At 46.4% G+C, this 23,310-nt stretch overlaps 1 protein-coding gene across 1 annotated transcript in view; it reads left to right on the forward strand.

The window, feature by feature from the left end:
* The window catches only part of Acbd6 (acyl-CoA binding domain containing 6), a 145,970-nt gene extending 139,500 nt beyond the window's left edge, over positions 1 to 6,470 (forward strand). Inside the window, exon 8 of the mRNA XM_042258342.2 lies at positions 6,187 to 6,470. Within this exon, the coding sequence (XP_042114276.1) occupies positions 6,187 to 6,341 (155 nt within the window). The 3' untranslated portion in view covers positions 6,342 to 6,470. The remainder of the gene's footprint in view (positions 1 to 6,186) is intronic.
* The last annotated feature ends 16,840 nt before the right edge of the window (positions 6,471 to 23,310 follow it).

Consider the following 23,310-nt stretch of genomic DNA (forward strand, 5'->3'; position numbering starts at 1 on the left):
CTGATTTGATTTGATTTTAGGGCGTTAACCTATTCTTGGGGTTTCATGAAACTGTAAGTATGGTTAAATACAGTGAATGCAGACAGTATTGGGGAGGCCTTTGGGGGCTCAGCTATTACTTTTTATGAATTATGGCTGAGCTTGACAGCTGTCCTCGGGTTGACAGCTCTTCTGATTATAGCAGTTGTCAAACTCCATCCTTAAGCAGGTTGTAAATCCTGGCTTCTTCCGATTAAAACTGGGTCAGAGCCAACCGCAGGTTACCTAGAGGCCACTATTGTGTTCCTCAATGTCCTTACTAGTTTGTCTTAAATGGTCTTTGTGTGGAAACATGTTAAAACCCTGATTTCCCCACGTTTTACCTGAGTGTTTTGAGTCTTCAGATACGGGTCCTCCTGTTATTTTGTGATTAAACATGCTCCGTGCTGGAGTATATCGCAGTAAGCGTGGTCTTCCTTATAAATGGCCTGTTAGCTCTCCCCTCCTCTTCCTCCACCGGGAATACCAATATCATTGCATCTGTGTCTCCCAGGGGAAATCAAGGCTTTCCTTGCACGTGTGGTCATGTGATTGCAGAGTGGGCTGGCTTTGTATCCTCAGGAGCCCTCGGGCTTCCGCGGAAAGCACCATCTGTTCTGTTCCTTCCACACTGTTACAGGGCAGTGGGAGGAGGCAGTAGAGTGAAAATAAATAAAATAAAAAAAGAAAGAAATTCATCATCAAAACCCCGAGGATTAATGGAGTCAGAAGGCTCACTGCTCTGAATGAAAATCCATCTTCACCTGTGCCAGTGTTGGGGCTGCCTGTGTGGCACTTGACAAATAGAGGTTCCCGGGGTGCCATAAATTCAGCAACTGTGCCGGTCCCTGTAGACCGGCTTGGGCTTTTCCAGGATGGGCTTCCGACTGTTTTTGTGTTTCCCTGAGCATTGTGGGCACCGATGTGGCCCTCGCTAATTTGGTGGATGTTAGCACTGGTCCCTGTCTCCATCACCTTCTTTCCTTTCTCGTTGACTTGCCTTTGTTTTGAGAGAGTGAGAAGATTACACATTCTGGCTTGTGACCTGTAGTCACTAAAGATGCCAGAGGCAGGGGAATAAATTCTGAGCAGATTCTACCTTCTCAGCACCATGCTGGATGGAAAGGATACCGACAAACAAACAAACAAATAAGTAAATGAATGAATGAATGAATGAATGAATAAAATGGAGCATACACTGGAGAGGATACAAAAAAGCAAGCATGTGATTGGAGATCCAGGTCCATTTCTTCAACAGCAATGTGCTGGGCACCTGTATGAGCCAATCTCCCGTAGGTACCAGTGTGCCCCCCACATGCCTCCCTCAGATCCAGCATAAAACTCACTTGTATGGCTTTATAGGCAAGATCCCATCTTTTAAATTAATCTGTCTCTTTCTCTGCTGTGATGCCTAGCTTGTCTGTGCTTCCACGCGGGTCTGTCTTTGCATGAACCTCAGGTGCGTGTTAATAAGACTCTTGATGTATGTGTACGCAGCACACCCTGCTCTGAAATATTGGCAGTTAAGCCTCACTGCCCTCACTGAGTGAAAGTCAGCTTCACTCAGGTCAGTCGTGCTAGGGACTGTTACACAACGCAAGCACTGTTTCCTTAGTTGGGTGGCTGCAGTCAGCCAGCTGTGGAATTCAGTTCTTAAACCTCTGCTCCCGAGTTAGAACCTGAGTAGACCATACTTCACTGCTGGGAAGGTGACTTCGTGTCCCAGCACCCCTGGAACTACCGCTTTGCCTGCGAGACCACATTCTGCATCTTCAGCACACATCTCCTTAGCCCCATCCTGCTTAAGTGCTGGGTTAGAAGAGCTATGCGTTAGATCACGATGGCTGTCCTGAACTGTGGGTTTGTATATAGAGTTTCGAACAAATACTGTTAAAAAGATCCCACTTTAAAAGCTAACCAAGTGCTCCCCACAGCAACCGCTGAGTAGTTATTGTTTAGAATGTAGATGTTCTGTGATAGGTTTCAGTGTGTGTGTGTGTGTGTAATGTATATGTATATATGTGTATATAATGCATATGTATGTATAATGTATATGTATACATGTGTGTATAATGTATATGTGTATATGTAGTGTGTGTGTGTGTGTGTGTGTGTGTGTGTGTGTGTGTGTGTGTGTGTATGTGTGTGTCTGTTGGCAGCCTGGTCATATGGCTCAGTGGTACAGTACGTGCAGACAGCATGAGGCCCCAGCATCAAACAAGATGGATGGCGGGAGATGCTGAAAGAGTGTTCTAATTTTAAACAATGTGATCTTGGGCCTGTCTCTGCCTTCCTCCCTGTTGGGGAAGTTCCTCGGGAGTAACTCTCGAGGCTCGGGGTCTGCACATACCTACACATACCTGGACATACATACATTACGTCACCAAGCAGTAGCTGCTCTAAGTGTGGAGCTGACACTTCTTGCTTCTCTCTGCCTTTTCTCTATTCTCCATCCCTTCATCAAATGCTGCCTTCCCCTGCAGGAGATCCTTCGCCACTGAAGGCAGAGATAGCGTTCCCATGTGGTCTTCTTTTAGCTCAGAAAATGCCCATCCTCCACTCGGGTTCACTTAGAACCAGGTTCTCTCTGGTTATGGACAAGTTTGTTGACTTAAGTAATTAGGATAGGGGATGTAAAAAGCCATCCGAGGCCTGGAGAGATGGTTCAGCCATAAAAAGACAAGGTTCCCAACCAAAATATAAAAAGACACCAGAGCTACACCAGTTTATAGTCTACCATAACCTGGCTTTTGCTCAGCAACTCTTGCCTCCTTCATAGCATACCATCAGAAAGGTCAAAGCTGGAAGCACCAGCCTAGGAGTAAAGATAATCAGGCTCTTTAATTATTAATACCAATAGAACAGGACAGTAATCTTACACACACACACACACACACACACACACACACACACACACACACACACACCAATAGAAATCATGCAAATTTTGCCATCTGACCACCACAAAACTAAATTAGAACTCAATAACACATATATTTGGAAAACACCCAACTATTTGAAAATTTAACATAATTTTGAATAACTTATAAATAACAGAAATTATGAGGTTGAGGAGATAGCCCGGAAGGTAAAGGGACTTCATAAGCCTGAGGGCCTGAGTTCTCTCCTAGCACCCATGTAAGTCTGGCACAGAGGCCCTCTCCTGAGATGTCTGCTGGTGAGGCGGAGACTGGCGGTTCCTGGAGTTTGCTTGCCAGTGACTAGTTGAATAGACAAGGTCAGGTTCAGTGAGACACCCTGTCTCAAAAAAATATGGAGTAAAGGATAAAGGAAGACACCAATGTCCTGCTCTGGCCTCTACATGTGCTTGCTTGTGCACCTGCACCCACACACTCACATACATGTACAAGAAGAGAGCAAATCCCAATTTCAAGGGTAAGACAATGACCAATATCTTACACTGTATTGTTAAGCAAACAAGGAAACATCATGAACAACTTTCAACCAATAAATTAGATAGCCTAAATGAAATGGAAAGATTTCTTAAAAGATATTATCAAAGTTCTCTTTCTCAAGAAAGAAAAATGTCTGTGGTCCTACATCCATTAAAGAGATTGATTGGTAGCTTAGAACACCCTCAATAAAGTCCAGGCCTCCATTGCTTCTGCTGTTGAGTTCTACTAAATGTCTATGTGTAAAATAATACCAGTTCTGCACACAAACTGTTTCAGAAAATGATGGCCAAATAAGTATTGAAATCATTGTTGTTATACCATAGCAATCAACACAAAGGATATGAACATCTGGTATAGGTGGGAACGGCTGTTAACCAAAGTCACCCTCCTGCTGTGGCTAAAATAACCAAATAGAAAGAGCCGGGTTGAATACCCTGTTTATCCCAGCATCCAGGCGGCAGATAGGTAGATCTCTATGAGTTCAAGACTAGCCTGTCTACATAATGAGTTCCAGGTCAGCCAGAGGTGTATGGTGAGACCCTGTCTCAAGAAAACAAACAGCAAAGTGGGAGTAGCAGGGAGCTTGCTCAGCCTGGGGAATTAGCAGCTAAAGCTGTCCTCAGTGTGGAGAGGTCAAGTGCCTCCCTCCCTCCCCTCCCCTTCTGCCTTAGCCTGGGTCTCTGCCACAGCACTCACGCTTTTACCAGAGTCAGCTATTTACATGTGTCCGAAGTTCTCAGCAGGAACCTCAACTGCGTCCTTTACAAGATGGGTGCAGAATTTGCTCACCACAGCAGCCCTGGGATCTGTGCCTCTTCTCAGAGGCTTTTTGTTGTTGCAGGACGCACCATACCCCAAAAACCTTTGTAAAATGTGTGGGTACGGTGAATTACAGCTGTAGAAAATGGCTCTGCTCGCTGGCTTAAGAACTGGAACATCACCAGTACCATCTGGTGAGCCCTCGAGGGTGGCGCGCCAACCATGTCCTTCCTTTAGTACCCCGGTAACTGTAGTAATTACCACTACTCAAGTTCTGTTTAGTTGTGTTGAAACAGGGTCCCACTAGTTCCAGCTGGCCTAGAATGCACTCTGTAGGCCAGGCTGGCCTTGAATTTATCATAACCCTCCTGCCTAGGCCTCTCAGGTGCTGAATTATAGGTGTGTGCCCCATTTATTGCAAATTTTATATGAATGCTTTCTTTTATAGTTTCACAACATAGTTGTATGTCTAAGCAATAATCAATTTTGTCTGTTTTTAAGTGTTTCTTTAAATAGAATCCTGCTAAATTGTATTCTTATTTTTTTTTTTATAATTCTTCAACCTTATATGTTTGAGATAAACCCATGTAGTGTGAAGTTGAAGTTCCTTGGTTTTCACAGTGTGTAGGATTTCACTTCTAGACGAACAGTGTTCCGTTTCTACCCGTTCTGCTGGTGAACATTTGAGCGTCTGCACTTGATGCTCTTTAGGAACGGTGCTGCTGTGTACATTCCTCAGACACCTGCTGGAGAACCTGCAGAGATCTCTATAGACATCATTAGAAGCGGATCCCTCACTGCGGGGGACAGGCTGTTTAAGGCTAGCCTGTAATGACAAGTCATTGTCCACAGTCCTTGTGTCAGGCCTCCCAGCTCAGCATTGTCATTTTTATTGTGTGACACCGGTGTGGCTGCTCACCTTTGTGTTTGCTGCTGTTGATGGTTCACTTGGTGTGAGAAGCCTTTCATGTTTGCCTTCAGCTCAAGTCATTTCAGCCCATCTGATCGTTAGATCTGATTGTTAGATCCAATCCTCCTTGATTGGAATGCTGGCTTTGTCCTAGATCCGATTGCTATATATATACATATGTGCAGAAGATAAACGGCTCTCTGCCCCTAACCCATTGGTCTGTTTGTCTGTCCTGGGGCAGTAACAGTGCCATCTTCATCACAAGTCTAGATGGTCTCCCCTCCTGTGCCCTAGACCTGGTGACACTGGTCATGCCCTTTCTCTCCTTTGAAGATTTTAGGGGCTGGGGAGATGGCTAGTGTGTAAAATACTCACTGTGTAAGTTTGAGGAAATGAGTCCAGAGCCCCAGCACACACACATAAAAGCCAGGCTGCACCCCTGTAACCCCGGTTCTGAGGGATGGAGATAGCAGGATCCCAAGAGCTTGCTGGCCAACCAGCTCCCAGATCAGTAAGAGACCCTGTGGGCAGCAATGGAGGGCACTTGATACTGTACTCTGGTCACCATGCACTCACACCCAGGTGAGCACACCTGCACATCCATGTGAACATACGAACCCACACACAAGATTTCACATAGTGATTGATGGTCTAATTCCTAGACCATGTTTTCTTTCCTATGTGAATTTAATTATATCTGTATGCTTCCTCTTCAAAGACCAAACAGAATGTTTTCTTTGATGCAGTGATTTAGCCTTTTGACATGGGTTACCCACTTACCATTATTTGGAAAATGTAGATCAACATAAAACACTTAACCACTGCATTTTTTACTCTTTGTTTTCATTTTGTCCCTGCAAATAGGGCCAAAGCCTCACAATTTTACAAATACACTCTGTGTTTCTACACAAGGAAAAAGATCTGATTTTCCTGAGACTTGCTCTCTCTCGCTGCAAGGCCGGATCATGCAGCCACCACAAGGGAGCTCGCTGTTGTGCCTGCCCGGCAGGCAGTTCCTGCCGCACAGGAGTGGTTTTCCTGTCTCCTGGAACCCGTTTTCATGTTTGTCAATTTCCCTTGCAGCTTCTGCCTGTGAGTTTGTGGACATTGTGGAGCTGCTGCTCCAGTCTGGCGCTGACCCCACTCTCCGAGACCAAGACGGCTGTCTGCCAGAAGAGGTGACGGGCTGCAAAGCAGTGTCTCTGTTGCTGCAGCGGTACAGAGCCAGCAAGGCTTGATCCAGAGACTAGAAAAGCACAGTCTGATGGGATAGGACTTGAGGATGAAAGAAACTGCAGAAACGATACTTCCTGACCACCCATCTTTGGTATGCATTGGCTAATAAAATCAGTTCTGAGGAACTGGGATTCTGACGTCTCAGCAATTCATTCTCCATGCATACATTCTGGGGGAGTACAGTTTTGGTGATGAACATGTGTACTGTGCATAATATAATCCAATTCTGCCGAGCACGCTTTGAAATTTATCACTGCTCCAGAGGGTGGGGAGAGGAGCAGACAGGTCATATTTCACAATATTAAACATGGCTGCTCTCTCTCTCTCTCTCTCTCTCTCTCTCTCTCTCTCTCTCTCTCTCTCTCTCTCTCTCTCGTTCTCTCTGTCTATTGATCTATCTATCCATCTGTCCATCTCTCTCTCTCTTTCTCAATACAGAAGCAGATGTGCCGATCAGCACAGCTCTACACTGACAGGGAGGTCATGAAATCCCAGCCCAGTAAAGAGCACATGGGTCTGTAGCGTCCCACGGCTGATCTGAATAGGTGGTTAAAATGGCTCTTCTGTAAAGACGGACTTGAGAGCGTACTCTACGGAGAGGAGGGGTGGTAAGAAAGGAAAGCGAGAGAGGGAGAGGACAGACTTCTGTCACCTGGGCCTGTGGAAGTCCGCTCATCAGTCAGGGAAAGCTCAGGACCTTTAGCATCTCAGCGCAGTACTCAGCAACCTCACTGGAGGACTGAGACGTGGGTTCTGGAGAACATCTGTTAGATCAGGATTCCTTAAACACAAAGCAGGACCCTAAGTTAGCTATAAGGAAGGACCTTTGCAGCAGTACTCTAAAAGAACCACCTCAGGCCTGCCCTGGTCCCTGCTGGGCTGTCTGCTTGCCCTGTGTGCCCCTGTTGAGTTGTTTCTGGTGCTGGGGGAACACGGTTTTGTTTTAGAAGCATAATGAGTGGGCAGGTGTGCCACGATTTTATTTTAAAGATAAACGATTGTACCACCTCTGAGCCTGACTCCCTGGGTTTTCCCTTTTAAACCTTAAGAACGTCACCTAGGGAATTCCTCGATGTTCTGATTATATAAGAAAAATAAATAGAGAAATGAAGGAAGAGATTAGCCGCGATGCCATCGTAGCCATTGAAAGATGATTTTCTGACAGGTGTGACTGTCACACCAGCACACCTTGCCTGGTGGAGCCCCATAGCAGTGCGCACTGTTTTTGTTAGCTCGCGCTAGCCTGTCCTGGAGCGAACCCCTCCACAACATCTGGCATATGAGTACTGCTTACCTTAGGATTTTTATACCTTCGTACATTCTGAGATGCAAAAGCAAGCCATTCACAAGGCTAATCATTTTCTGAAATAATTTCCTAACTACCTGTGGGAAATGGCCTTGGTGCACACTGGGAAGTTAGTGCAATCCTCCGTTCTCTGTTCTGTCACTGCAGCCCTGGCTGTGCTGCGGTCTGCCTTAACCCAAGTCTTTTGTGTCCCCCGTCATCAAACGGATCTTAAAAAAAAAAAAAAAAAAAAAAAGCCGGCCATGGTGGCGCACGCCTTTATTCTGAACACTTGGGAGACAGAGGCAGACGGATCTCTGTGAATTCGAGGCCAGCCTGGTCTACAGAGTGAGTTCCAGGACAGCCAGAGCTACACAGAGAAACCCTATCTGAAAAAACAAAAAAATAAAAATTTTTCCTTGTTACAGTAAAGTGACCGAGACACTGACACTATGTGCAGTTTTAACTGGCATTATTTTGTTCATTTCACAGCATTAGCAAGTCAAGTTATTCGTTCATCTAAACATTTTAGAGTAGTTTTCTGAACAAGAAACTATTCAGGAACTTCTTTTTTCCTTTTGCAGATAGAACTCGGTATTTCTTAGACAGGTTTTTTTATGGCTTACTCTGCCACAATTAAAACTATAGACTTTTTGAGCAAAAAATATGGATTGTGTTGCTTATTTTAAAGATTTGAAATCCGGAACTATGAGTAAAAACAGTTATCAGTGAGGCTGAGTGTGGTGGTGTCCATAATCCCAGCACTGGGGAGGCTGAGGGGGAGAGATTTATAAGTTCAAAGCAAGCCTGAGTTACATGCAAGACCTTGTCTCAATAAATAAAAAATGTGTGTGTATGAGGGGGATAATATCATATCAGTTTAATAGTTTCAAGTCTGGTGAATTCTAAAATTAATTTCCAAAACTTCTGTTCTTCTGTTCCCAACGTCTGTTCCCAATGTCTGAATTTCCAAAAGCCTCACTATCACATAGTATTCTATTCATCTATTTTCCTGAGTCTTCTATAGAAGATTTCGTCCATAAATGTCAGCGAACACTGAGTCATAGTTTATTTTCATTCCCTTTAAATTATTGAATTATTATGCTAGCCTGTCACACACCGGTCAGATCCTGAGTTCATTACCAAAGGCTGCAGTTCATCAACGAAGAACAGTGCCCTGAAGCAGCCAGCCGACTTCCCTGATGCATAGGGCCTGTGCTTTTCACATACTCCAGCAGGCCAAATCAGTACTGCCTTAGCTTCATGCTAGTCATGTGTAAGGCAACTGCTTATTAGAACATGCCATTGGAAGTCTTCACCCAGGAGAGGCATTTCTGCTCAGACCTCAGCAAGCACTTGAAAATGTCCAGCTCTTTTGGTTTCCTGGGTTTTGGGGGGTTTTGTTGTTGTTGTTGTTGTTGTTGTTTTGGTTTTTCAAGACAGGGTTTCTCTGTAGTTTTGGTGCCTGTCCTGGATCTCCCTCTGTAGCCCAGGCTGGCCTCCAGCTCACAGAGATCTACCTGGCTCTGCCTCCCAAGTACTGGGATTAAAGGCGTGCGCCACCACCACTGCCTGGTGAAAATGTCCAGCTCTTTTTGTTTTTATCCTAATGTTTACTCATTAGGATTTATTTTAACTCATCCTTGCTTTCCGCTCTCCAATTTGATATTTCTAATGAGCGTTTTAAAAATGCTTACTAAAAGCTGGCTGGTAGGACTCATAAAGTGGTTGTGGTGAGACACACTTGTTACAGCACCACCTTTGGAATCTAGACGGTACGTACCAGCTTCCTATTCTAACTGCTTCCTCAGGTCTGTATGTCTTGGACTGTCATCCCGAATGCCTCCTCCATAGTGTGCCTATGCCTGAACGCGTGCTTACCTTCTTTCTTTATGTTGCTTTTTTTTTGGCTTTGTGATCAGAACCCTGCCGCTGTCCTTCTGTATTTAAAATGTATTCATGGTTATCATTTACTTTGTCCTCTCTCGACTGATCTAAAAGGCCCCAATTGCCTGTACAGTAGTCTCAGTGTGGTCATGGTAGTTTTGGTGCACACTGGTGAAAAATGAGAAAAGAAAAGTCATGTCAGCAAATATCAAAGAGAGGGCAAAGTGTCTGACTCAGTTTAGCTTCGGAGCCCTGGCCGAGTCTGCGTGTGTAAATGGTACTAGACACTGAAGGCGGCAGGGCCCTGGGCGAGCTAGGCCAGCACTCTGCCCTAACCTACACCCAGGCCTTGCCGAGCCTGCCTTCTAGTTTGTAGCTCTTAAACGTGAGGGAGTTTCAGGTGACTTGGAAAAGCTGGAACCTCCTGCCTTGGGACCGTGCTGTGCTGGGAACGGAAGTTTGAGGGCCTTACGCTCTCCTAGAGCCCGTCCATTGTCGCCGTTAGGTCTCTCAGAGATACCGTTTCTGGTCTGTCACAGGTGAGAACCTTTGGTTGGCTGCCAGTTTTCTTTGTTTTAAGTGCTTCTACTGTGTGGTCTACGTGGTGTCGCTCTGCCTCTTAGAAAGAACTGGACAGGAGGGGCTGGTGGCGGTGATGGTGGCCTGGGTGCTGGAGCCACACAGCCAGGACCTTGCCTTCGCTAATGCTTTTCACCAGGCCAGATGTCCAGACAAAAATCAGTGGTGGTTTTTGTTTGCTTGTTTGATTTTATTTTTCTTTTTAAATCATTGACCAAGAATCCAACTAGAATACATATTAATATACATATCCACACCAACTACCACATTAGGAGTCTTTTCATGAGACATTAGCTAAGAAGTTGAGCTAAATTATTTGGCCTCAGATTTGTTCAGAAATGAGCCCATCCATTGAATTGTGTGTGTGTGGTGAGATTTTTTTTTTTTTGCATGTCTGTTTAATTTCATTTTGCATTTCAGAATGGTTTCACAGGCATCGTTTAACCTGCCGTCACTGCACAGCAGCTTTGTAAAGCAGACTTTGTTAGTAGGGCACTGTGAGGAAAAATGAAAGACACAGGCTGGTTAATAGAGCCACTGCTGAGGCCACGTCTACTGAATCCATTTGCTCTTGTTAGACCGCAAAGCAGCTTGAAGTTTTCAGGCTTTTCATTCAACCTGCAGGTATTTCTCGGACTTATTGACAGTCTCGCCCAGTGGCTCTGGCTTTTCCGTCAGCATGGGTGTTAAGAATTCACACGTCTTGGAATTCTGTCCAAGATGTCTAGAAAAGTCTCCTAGAACATCGTGGCTTACCATCAGGAACTGACTAACTTGTTAACAGTCTCTAATATTGAAGAGCAGGAGTCAGCCGGCTGGCCGCAGGCTGCTGCCCCTGTGCTTGTCGGGTACAAGGAGAACAGCCTGAGCATAATCTCTGGAATTCTGTCTGTTCTGTCTTGTTTTAATGTTTCAGCGGTTTTCAGTTAAAAGGATCCCATGATCCAGTGACCCCGCCTGTTAAATAAGAATTTCATAGCTTCCTGCCAGGTTTAACTACTTAGCTATAGGTTATTATTGTATGTGAAGTACATCATCTCCAAGATTAATGAATAAGATATGTGACAGGCAGAGCTAGCTTGTAGAAAGGGTTTCATGTCGAAGAAAATACATGCTCAGTTGGACATGAAGACTTTTAAATGTTTATTCTTTTTAAGTTGAAACACAAAGGATATTATCAAACTTTGAGTCCCTAAAAAATCATTTTACAAACCTTAACACTAAATAAGTGTGTACCTACCAGATTCAATTTCATAATGAAAATACATTAACTTTACATATTTATTAAGTGATTTGGGCCAAATGTTTTCATAGTAATTAAAGTACTAGATCTAGTCTAAGAGGCCAGATTTTCACATTAATATTTCCAGAGTTGGATGTCTTACAGACAGTGGTGGGTATGGCCCCTGTATGGTTTGAATCTGAAATAGGGCCATAGACTCAGCGTTTAACACCTCATCCCAACTGGGAGTCTGTGGAACATTGTGGACTTGGGGCTTCCCTGGCAGACACAGGGTAGTAGGGGCAGACCTTGAGAGTCATAGCCGGCCCAGTGTCTGTTTCCTCCACCTCTGAGCTGTGGAGCCCCAGCCCACACCCCTGCTCAGGCCTCCCCACCATGGTGGACACCACAAATCACTCCTAGAATCCAGTTGTCTCTCTTTAAGTGATGTGTAAACTAACACATCTTACCATCAGTGATACCAGCCTCGGTGTACTAACCACAGTTTCCTTTTATGCAGGGTTTATTCTTGGGAACTTAATTTAACCTAAGAATAATTGTAAAGATAAAAATAATGGCCATTTTCTCTAGTCTACAAAGTAAGGAAAATGAAACTCGGAACTGAGATTGTCCAAGGTCATAAGCTAGGAACAGTAAAAGGCCAATTTTAACATAAGCTTCATGATATATACATTATACATGAGTCTTATTTCTTTGAAATCTCAGGGAATTCCCAAGTCCTTTAATACCAGATCCAAAAGTTCTTTTTCTGTCATGTTTTCAGGATAATCAAAACAGCCACCTTCAGAAGTTGCATTATTGGATATCTATTGTATCTATCCACTGGGCTCTCTGTTAGAACACAAATTCCTTAATTCAGTCTTGTAGTCATGTGACTTCAAAAGTATGGTGACACTATCGAGCTTTGCCTTGAACAGGCATCTGTCTGTGTCTCTATAGCCAGTCACAATTCTTCACTGGAGAGTTTTTGGTTCAAAGCATGGAGATTATCAGATTCATTGGCTCCGTCACTTCTTATACTTTTCATTTAGCTTGTATCATACACCAAGTATGATCAGTTTTTCAGACATGCAGTAGTTGGCATTCCACTGAATGTAGAACAGGAAAAGCTGTGTGGCCTCATCTGTAACCAGAGCCCTGAGATACTCTGGGTATGAGCTCCCTCAGGAGCAGAATGCAAGTCAGCGTGGTGTGAGTCATTCACTTGTATACATGAATTCTTCACACTTTTCTTTGCTGTGTGTAGCAGGATTTTTAAAGGTTCTTATTAATAAAATCAAACCTGAGGCCAGTTATTGGGGTCCATGCTGGTAGATCAGAGAGACAGAACAAGCCACAGCTATCTCACCTCGCCGGATCCTCAGCTGGTCCTGTCTCCTCAGACTGGAAGCTTCTGAGTCCTCATCCCGAATGGGTCTCAGCTGAATTGCTGCTCAAAAGCCTGAATGCTTAACCAGCTAAAATCTTCTAGTTTCTGTCCTCACGCCTTATATATCTTTTTGCTTTCTACCACCACTCCCTGGGATTAAAGGCTGGCTTTCTGGGATTAAAGGCGTGTCACCATGCTTGGCTGTTTCCAATGTGGCCTTGAACTCACAGAGATCCAGAGGGATTTCTATCTCTGGAATGCTAGGATTAAAGGTGTGAGTGCCACCATTTTCTAGCCTTTGTATCTAGTGGCTGTCTGTTCTCTGACCCCAGATAAATTTATTAGAGTACACAATATTTTGGGGAACACAATACCACCACAGCTGTGTTTTGTTATGTCATTCTCTTGGCACAGTCACAGAGTCAAGTTATTAGTTGACATTTTGGGGGTGCATGTGCTGGGTCATTTAAGGGCAGTATCCCTACCTCCACCAGTGTCTAGCATCCTGGCCCTAAAAACCAGAGCAGGGTATTCACAGCCACACATACACACACACACACACACACACACACACACACACACACACACACACACACACTGCTGCTTTGTATGTGGGGCCAAATCATCCTGGCTCATTTTTTGGACTCATCTTATAGGGAATGACTGAGTCAGCAGTTAAAGTTTAAAAGCCCCTAGAAACTGTGGTGGTGAACCCTGCGTCTCACACTTGAAATGCTGATGCAAGACGTCCGAGTCCAGACTGAGCAATGTAGCAAGATCTGTCTCAATAAAACCAAGCGACTGAACAACCAAAAAAGATGAAACCCGGAAAAGCTGTCCTACAATGTGCATTTGCCTCCCAGGAACCCTAGGCATTCGGTGGGAGTCTCTCTCTCTTAGGTGGGGAATGACCATTTGGCCCTGAATGCTGTGGCTGAACCTGTGGGTTCATGGAGGCAGTCACGTTCAGTGAGCTGCCTTGTGTGGCAGCATCGGTCATCACCTCCACTGCAGCCAGGATTTATTTTTTTCTCCCAGTTGCGTAGCCATCCTGGTTTCTATTTTAATATTTAGCAGGTAAGTTCATTTGATGGACACTTTGTGTAATAAAAAGCTCTTTCAAAGTACGTGCGCACAGACGTACATGGGATAAAAAGTGGCGCTCTGATGCCGTGGCTTTCACAGAGTACATTTGTGGAGCCCAAAGCTTAGTCCTGGAAATGTTTATAGCACTTTAGCCCTGTTTGTGAGTTTGGAACCCTTCCAGAAAAAGAAGAGAAAGACATATATTATTGTTTATAATCTGCTTTATTCCGCCAAACCTTGACTGAACAGACTTGTGGATTGCTGTTTAAATCCCTCCGTGCCTTTAACTACCGATACAGAAAGTGGTTAATGCGCATTCTAAACGAAGCTTGGCATCCACTCCAGGAAATCACTTTAATTGAGGAGCATTAAATGTTAAAATGATTTTTTAAAAAAGGAAAAAGCCAGCACACATATTGAGTATAAATGCCCTGGCCCACCAGTAATCGAGTTTCTTGGTTGTCATAGGCCTCCAGCCTGGGTGAGCTTTAAGCCCTGCAGTTGACAGGTGTCGAAAATGTAACCTGAATTCTCCAGGTCGCTGTCTGCAGGCAGCCACCCCTCAGCTGGCCGGTGAACGGGCAGCCTCAAGGACTCCACTTCAGAGACGAGGAGGGAGCTGTCAACTTTATGGATGTTTGTTTTTCTGCAATAATAAACTAGCCCCAGGTGACTAAAATATGAGATTTAACCCCAAAGTCCTTGCCTGGGCTTTCCATTGCTGTGGAAAAGCCATCTGTTAAAATCTATTTACCATTTTAATGGCTTAAAAAAAAACTGCTTATTTCCAACTGGAAGGGTGTGCCAAGACCACTTTTTTCAGTCTGTATTTTATCTTTTATAAAGCAGTCCTCCCCAACCCCCGCCTTTCACAGATCCCCAAGCCCCTCCCAACCACAAGAGATGCTGGTCCAGATTTGGCTAGCAAGAGGAAGATAAATCTTTAATAATAATACCAATGACAGCAAGGTGGCTCAGCCAGTCAATCAATGCCCTTAACCAAGGCTACCAACCTGATTTTAATGCTTAGGACAGTGGATGGAGAGAACCAACTTGTGTAAGTTGCCCTCTGACCTTTGACCCCTACATGTGCACTACAGCATGTTTACAAACACACATACACATAAATAAATGTATTTTTAAAAATTTTTAAATAATACATAAAGCTGGGGCGTGGTGGCACACACCTCTAATCCCAGCACTTGGGAGGCAGAGTCAGGCAGATCTCTGTGAGTTCGAAGCCAGCCTGGTCTATAGATCGAGTTCCAGGACATCCAGGGCAGTTACACAGAGAAACCCGGCCTCGAACAAAACCAAACAAAAAATAATAATATATAAAATCCTTTGGCAACAGCTTGGCTTCACAGCTCGGCTTCACGGCCTTGTCAGCTCTGGCCACTCAACCTGTGTTAGTCTCCACTTGGAAGCCATTCTGACCTCAGATTTGATCCTTGAGATGTGGCGGTTCATGCCTGTAACCCTACTATGTGGGAAGTAGAGACAGGCATTCAAAGGTCATCCTCAATTACACAGCGAGTTCAAGGCCAGCCCAGGAGCCCCGGTGCGGGTTTTGACCTGTTGTTTTGAGGACAGTCTCCTCCTGCCAGACACAGCCTGTGACTTGTTACAGTTATAAAATAATGTCTAGTTTGTGTATATCTCACTTCAGCCTTCGTGTCTGAGGAGAGGAGCAAAGGAAAAATCACTCTCAGGACAGGAAACCTTGAAGTCACATTGACAAAAAACGTGAAGAAACAAATGCTTCGTTGGGAGCGCAGCTCTGCTTTCTCTGAAAGGATGTGTGATGCCTTCCCAGGGCAGGTGCTGATCGCTTAAATGACCTTCCAGTTTGGACAGCTCGTTTGCAGGACTCCTTTTAGAAGGACAACTTCATTTCCTCGTGATTGGGCTCACGTGACAAGCGGTTTCTCCCTGTGTTTAAGCCCTAGCATTTCCTCTAGCAGCAGTGACCACGTGGTTCCCCACCACGACAGCAGTGATCCAAATAATCCAAGCTGAGCATGCTCACTGCTCCGTGGGCAGCCACCAGAGCCTCCCAGTGAAGAAAGGAACCGGGGACTCTGAATGATAACCCCTAAAGAAGTGTGGTAAAAGGGAGTGTGTGGCTTTCCCTTTAGTGTGTGAAGGACATTTTGTATAGGTGTGGGATTTGGGGGGTGGTTGTTTTGTTTGAGACAGGATTTCGTGTAGCCCAGGTTGGCCTCGAACTCACTGTGTAGCTAAGGATGACCCTGAACTCATGTCTCGACTTCCCAAGTACTAGGATTACAGGCATGCCCCACCACATCTCAAGATTCAAATCTAGGGGAACACACTGGGGTATACTGAAGAGCCTCTCTCTTCTGGTCTGTCCTCTAGTTCAGCAATCGGTTCGAACCCACAGCATGGCCTTGGATCTCTGTATCCTGTTTAAGTTTAGCTCAGTAGAATCACGGGCCCAAGAAGAAAGGCGGCCAGCTAGGAAAGCGAGGGACAGTGGTGGCTGAGCTTCTCATTGTTTTCCTCAGAGGGCCATGTGTGTGTGTGTGTGTGTGTGTGTGTGTGTGTGTGTGTGTGTGTGTGTGTGTGTGTGTGTGTACACCTCTATCCATGCATATGGGTGGGTGCACATGCATTTTGTGCATGTGCAGGTGGAGGCCAGAGGTCAACCCCAGTGTTGCTCTTCAGGAACCACTACTTGGTTCTGTTTTTAAGACAGGCTCCTTTACTAGAACCTGGGGCTTGCTTGAGCAGCGAGCCCCGGGGACCCACTGGTCTCTGCCTCCCCAGTGCTGGGATTATAAGCATCCAACACCAGAGGCTTTCTATGCCTTCCACGTGAGTTCTGGGACTGAACAAGGCAAGCTCTTTACCAAGTGAGCTGTCCCCCAAGCCCAGTGCGCCTTATTTAATGCTTTCTGGCCTGTGGCTCCTTGTCTGTAGTTTGTTTGTTTATTGGTTTTCTGCGTCAGTGTCTGTCTATGAAGTCCTGGCTGTCCTGGAGCTCCCTTTGTAGACCAGGAACTCACAGGGATCTGCCTGCCTCTGCCTCCCAAGCATTAGGATTAAAGGCGTGCGCCACTTTTTAAATTACGTATACGTGTAGTGGCAGGGGAGTATGTTCCTGTCACGGGAGTGCTGGTGCCTGTGGAGGCTAAAGGTGTTGGATTCCCCTGGTGTGTGCAGTTGTGAGCCACTTGATGCTGGTGCTGGGAGCTGAACTCAGGTCCTCCAGAAGAGCAGTACATGCTCTTAAGCACTGAGCCGGCTCTCCAGCCCCCACCCCCACCCCTTCACTTTCCTTCTTAAGCAGCTGCCCTTTTGAAAAGCCGCGGTCCAAAACAACATCACACTTCTCAGGAACCGCTTCCCAGCGACAAAACCAGAATCGGGGCGGGAGGGACAACCTGGTCCTCTCTCCAATAACTCCAAAAGGCGGGCACCGCGGTGGCAGCTGCGGGGGCACCACGGCACAGGATGGAAATGGCCCCACAGGTTCCAGTCTACTGTGCTGAGGACAAGCGAAAACTCATAGGCTGGTGACGAAGGGCTGAGAATGGGAGACAAATGAGACTCTCCAGGATCGGTTTGCAGCATGCCCCTGTCAGTCCCAAGGGCAGTGCTTCAGGAATAGGTAAGTCACCAGCTGGCACACCGCAGGACCTTTGGTAACAGGCTGTGCTTTCCATAAGAACCGCCCAGGGGACTGGCTGGGGCAGCTGAGAGGGGGAAGGAAAAAAAAACCTGCGTCCACTTGATGCCTTTATCTTTTCTACCTTTCTTTGATACATAACCCAGCAAGGTCTTTTGCCAATGGTGGCCTAATAAAATAGCAACCACGGGTGATGAGTTTGGCAAAGGGTATAAATCTCCTTTTATAGACATCAGGGCACCAAGTGTGCCTAAGACTTTGATCACATCACAGCATCCCAATGGCAGCATTAGAGACCGCAGGCCCTGAGTCCAGCCTCCTAGCCTGGGCTTTGAACAAGTCGTTGACTGTCATGCTTTAAACAAAAGGTGTGTGTCCAGGAAAGAGGAGAGAGCGTACACAAAGCATGACGGGCTTATATTTGGGACCATGCAGCTCCAGGTACTCCAGGATGGCCAGCAGCTTCACATGGGACAGACGAGTTTCCTCTGCCCACTCTCCCTGGCCAGGTCTTATTAGCACTGGCTGACGGACCGTGTCTGCAATGGAAGGAACCCTTAGATCTGCGTTGTCCTGATCCCGCAACCACCAGCCACAGTGAACCGTGACAAGAGTGGGAGAACTTTCGGTTGTATTTCCTATCAATCAGTTCACATTTAAATAGCCCGTGTGCTACCATCTAGGACAAGCACATGTCTGGGGCGGCTCTCCAACCGGACAGAATGAATGACTAGGGGAAGGTAACGCTCTAGATTTTTCTACCCTGAGAGCCCAACTCTGAAGAGATAAATACCGTGACTTCAGTGTCTTGAGGGCTCTTGGTGTTTGTTTGAAAGATTTATTGTGTTTTTAATTACATGTCTGTGTGTAGATATGTGCTCATGAGTGCTTCTGGCACCTACAGAGTTCAGGAGAGGGTATCGGTGCCCCCCCCTTCTCCCCCCCCCCTGCAGTGCCAGGTGGTTGTGAGCCACTCAGTATGGGTGCTAGGAACCAAATTCTGTAAGAGCAGCAAACACTCTCAACTGTTGAACCCTTTCTCCAGCCCCTTGGTTGGTTGGTTGGTTGGTTGGTTGGTTGGTTGGTTGGTTGGTTGGTTGGTTGGTTGGTTGGTCGGTTTTCATTGAGAAGGTCTAGTGCTCTCTCCATTCTGACTAAACTTCACACTAACATGTCCCCTAGACGGAAATTTCCCTAGAAAACAGTTGTCTAAGAGCCCGGATCACTCTGGTGAGGGTTTCTGCTCTCCCTCCTGTCTTCCCTCACCCAAATATAGACATTGCAGATGCTCTGTACAGGAGAGATTGTAAGTGTGAGAGACTATAAAAATACAGCACGAACGGTCATTACAAATTATGTGGTAAATAGACTTTTTTTCCCTACCCGTTTCCAAAATTGAGGGGCAGAGGATTGTGCCCCCTAGAAAATTGCTATTTGAAAAACCCAAGGGGATTGGGGTGATGGCTCCGTGAAGCACCTGCTGTACAATCATGAAGGCCTGAGTTCGCATCCCCAGCATCCACCGTAAAGCTGACCTGGCCTCAGGCTGTCCGCGCGGAGACCATGGAGACGGGAGGATGCCTGGGGCTTGGCAACCAGCCAGCCTGGCATTTCATACTATTTCATGGCTGTGAGTGAATTCAGAGTTATGTTTTGGGTTTCCTTGTGGTGATGACAGGCTTTTTTATGCTGCCCGTGTCGAGAAAGAAAATCTCCAGAGGACCAAGTAAAAAGCAAGGCACGTCAGCTTCTAAAGAATGTCCACCTTTATTTTACAGTTGTACCGTTCACATCTCATGCCAGCAACACAGGAGGCATATACAAGCAAACGCGCCGTCTCTGCTCCCAAAGTCACGTGGCCATAAATTAGGAGGGGTGGGCGCTTTTTTTTTTCTTCTTCTTCTTCTTTTCCCAGGAAAATGCAACGTCCGTTCTTTTGAACTGTACAAAATTTACACCGTGAAGGATGGGGCAGGCATCCAAAGCCTAGGAGATCTGGGGCTTTGAGGTCTGAGTGTGAACTCAGAGTGGCATCTGGAGTCCCGCGGCCCAGAACCTGCTCCTTAGGCTGCAACACATCAGCCCTCACACGGGGAAAGTCCGGTGCGATCCCTGCCTGTAGGCGGCGGCCGGGTGCGATCCCTGCCTGGAGGTGGCCAGTGCTCTGCCCACCGGCGCTCTGCCCACTAAGCAAAGGAACGCTTGGCGCCCCTCCCAAACCTGCAGCTCCTCACCAGGGCTAGCCGCGTGAATCTGTGCTTTTAGTGTGGTCCTACCAAGCAGAGTGGGGATGGGATGGCTTTGCTAAGCTCTCTCTTTCTGGCTCCGGTCACTGTTAGAGCAGTTGGAGCAACTACCGCAAAAAAAAAAAAGAAAAGAAAAGAAAAGGGGGGGGGCGCACTTGACCAATCCAAGAAAGAGAGAGCGAGTGCTGTGCTTCTATTTAGCTTTCAGCGTGCCCAGAGCCCCGCAGCGGCAGGCAATAGAACAAAACTCATTTCCGCTTAATTGAATTTGTCTTCATCTCACCGTTTCCAATTTTTAAAGTGCACCGTTTAAAAATGAGTCTCCAGGCCCCGCTGGCTGAGGAGGTGTGGTCATCATTCCCGTGGTTAGAGCTAAGGTGTCAGGAGTGGGGTGTGGGAGGGGCTCCTGAGGATGCAGGATGGTGGGCTGTCACACAAGCCTTGAACCCTTCCTGCCAAGAGGCCCCCTCGGTCACCAGCTGGGACTTTCAGATGTGGGGTTGGCTTTTGTTCGACAGATTTTTTTTTTTTACACGTCCGTAATGACGCGCTAACAGCCCTCAATTATCTTACTAGATTTTATGTTTTATAACGGCACGAGATAACTTTCAGGCCACTGTCCAGTGCTTTCCCTGGGTCTTAATTTTGTTCTTTGCCTGTGGTTTCATTGTATTAATTTTGGGGAACAGTTTTCTCAATATGGTCGATGGTGTTCACCTTACACTGTAACTAGGAGAAGTAGTGAGACCTGTGTTCTCTCCGACATAGGCGTGAGAGAAATATGCCTGCATCCACAGTCCTTCACCACGAGGTTCTGCCCAGCTGGCCAGCAGCCCTTGGGTTTGATGTTTCCTCCAGAGCTTTATCACTTTCTCACAAATACAGATGTCTCCAGAGTCCCTCTGTTTCCATCCTTGCTTATACCAATTGCCACTGGAAACAGGATTGTTTTTGTTTGTTTGTTTGTTTTTAACTTAATTTTTAAATTTGCTCCAGGATTCAGAGGTCTGCTGGACACACTCTAACAGAGGTGTCAACTAAATGTTCTCTTAGAGGTAAAGCGGGCCCCGAATACTGTCAAGGCCTCTAGAAGGTTACACTTCATGTTTTGAAATCATCTTTGCCCCTGGACAAGGAGAGAGAGAGAGCTACCAGAGGGTACTGGTACCCCAATGTAGACTTCTCATAAGGAAGCATCCTGTTCTCCATCTTGAACCACAGGCAAGTTGAAAAGCGGTGCCCATTGGGACACCAGCCCAGCCGTAATGTGAACAGAACTTGCAGGGAGAGCCACTTAAAACCTGAACCCTTTGTGGCTGTGCTTCTTAATGGGCACTCAGAGTGTGCTGCCCTCTAGGGAGCCGGCTCTGAACAAAATTTAAAGAAAGCCCTCTTAATGCCGCCTCCAAAAAAAAAAAAAAAAAAAACCAAAAACCAAAAAAAAAAAACACCCAAGAAGCTTCTACCAACATCACTGCAATGCCCACCAACTTCCTCAAGATACTCACCATGATAGTATGAGTGAGACACCTCCTGTTCTCCCACTACTGAGCTGAGGGTACCATTAACTCATTTGCAAAACCAAAAACCATTTAACTTCAATCAGTCTTCAATAGCACTACATAGAATGTTCAAAAACACAAACCCATGAGACACTAACCAATAGTCAGGCTGAGGCGGCCGCAGCTTTTCAGGTAGGCTGCCCAGCCTGGCCTTGTGTGTGTGTTCTGGGCGGTCTGCTGAGGATGGGGTACCTAGGAAGGAGGTCTTCACATCGACGCTTGCCATTTCTTTCACATGGCATGTTATCTTGTATTTGTGTCTCCAGCATTCACATTGGTGGGGAATTCCAATAGTGCTGAATAGTGAATATCGTCACCGGCAGACACAAGATCTCAAAAAGTGGTCTGTTGGCACTCTCCAAAGCAAAGCCAGGCCGGCACAGCCCCGCCAAACACGACTACAAAACTGACCAGAGAACCATTTCTTCAAGGGAGCTTAACCGAACCTAGCTTTGAAAGAGCCTTGCAGAAAGGCCACCAGCCAAAGAGGAGATGTGTTCCTTCCTTTCCTCTCCCTACATGCACCTAAACCCTCAAGCATGCCTGACAGAAAGAAGGAGCCTCAGGCCTCTTGTCTCATCACTTCATGTAAAAGAAAGGCAGCTCCAGCTCATCTTTTCCTACCCGTCAGGCCTTGTTTAAAAGAATGTGAGGCCAGAAGAAATAAGCCAGTTTCCTGAACGGGTGGAGATCAACTCCAGCTGACTAACTTCCCATTTTGAACACGGTGCGCTTCCTGATGGCCAGAAGTGGGCCACGCCAGTGGCAGATGTGTCTACCACAGAGGAGCAGCCTCTCTCAGATGACAGATTGAGAGCCAGGCTGGCCTCTCTCCCTGTTGCAGGCTTTAGTAAAGAAGGATCGCAAATTCTCTCCCTCTTGCAGGCAGGGTCCTTGCACTGTGGCTGGCCAGAGAGCCGGGGCTGTCTGGGTGCGGGACCAAAGCCTGCAGCATGGGACAAGTCCAGCCAGCAACCCAGAGAGCCCAGCGATTCTTCCAAACGGAACCAAGGTGAGTCAAAAACAAAAAACAAAACAAACAAACAAACAAACAAAAAACCCACGGCTAGTCCCTGTCTTTCAACTGAATCAGCTAGTACAGCAGAGGAAGCTTTTGTTTTAAGAGAGGCGAATAGTCTTGCAAACCCATCAAACCCAACCCTCTCAGTGTACAGTGGATGCTCCAGACCTCACTGCGCCCCATCATGAAGCCAGGGGAAGTCAGGGAGACTAGCATCCGCCAGCGTGGCTAAACAAACTGCACGTTTGGAATCCGAATATGTGTACAAATGTTTTCACTGATTGTCGCTCTGGTCTCTGCATGGTTTAGCTTTGATCCCTTGGTGGCCCTCAGCCTGTCTTGGGGAGAAAATGATATAAGCAAATTAAAAGGCACTCTGCACCAAGGGGACCCATCAGACTGTGCGAGGATCCAGAGTCACCCGGCTCTGTCTCGGTCACTTGCATGGAAGCCAGTTCTCGCCATCAGGGGTTCAGCAATACAGATGGGATTTTTTTAAACCCCAGACCTACTCTGGGTCACACTTGCAGGTAGGAAAAGAGTCATATTTTCCACAGCAACAAACAGAATGGGATGGGGCCATTTTTTTTTTATATCAAACTGTGGCCATCAGTGTTTTTAACTAGCCTTTCATAATTGGCTTTATTTTGAAAATGAGGGTGTCATCAAGGTGGTCCAGAAACCATTTTATTATTCTCAAGGGCCATGGTGCCTCTCCCTCAGGAATCCTGGTTCTGGTGAAAGCGGAGATTTTGGAGGCAAAGTGTGAGCTTTGCCCGAGCAGAGTCCCCAAAGGCCAAGGTGGCCCTGTCACGGTCACCTTAGTCACCTCGTGCTGCCAAAGCACTGAGCAGCCAAAGCCTGGAAGCAAGGTGAGAGGGAAGGGAGCCAACAAGCCAGCGTCCCTAGAGCTCTAGGCTGTCCCCCCTGTGCTGTGGTTGAGATGAGGATGCTCTGTCACCTCCCAAGAAAGCGGTGTCCTAATGCGATCTCAGCTTTCTAGGAAGAGCGGAGGACTTCCATTGAAAATAATGGAAATTC

Source organism: Peromyscus maniculatus, chromosome 11 (assembly GCF_049852395.1).
Source record: "Peromyscus maniculatus bairdii isolate BWxNUB_F1_BW_parent chromosome 11, HU_Pman_BW_mat_3.1, whole genome shotgun sequence".
Lineage (NCBI taxonomy): Eukaryota > Metazoa > Chordata > Mammalia > Rodentia > Cricetidae > Peromyscus > Peromyscus maniculatus.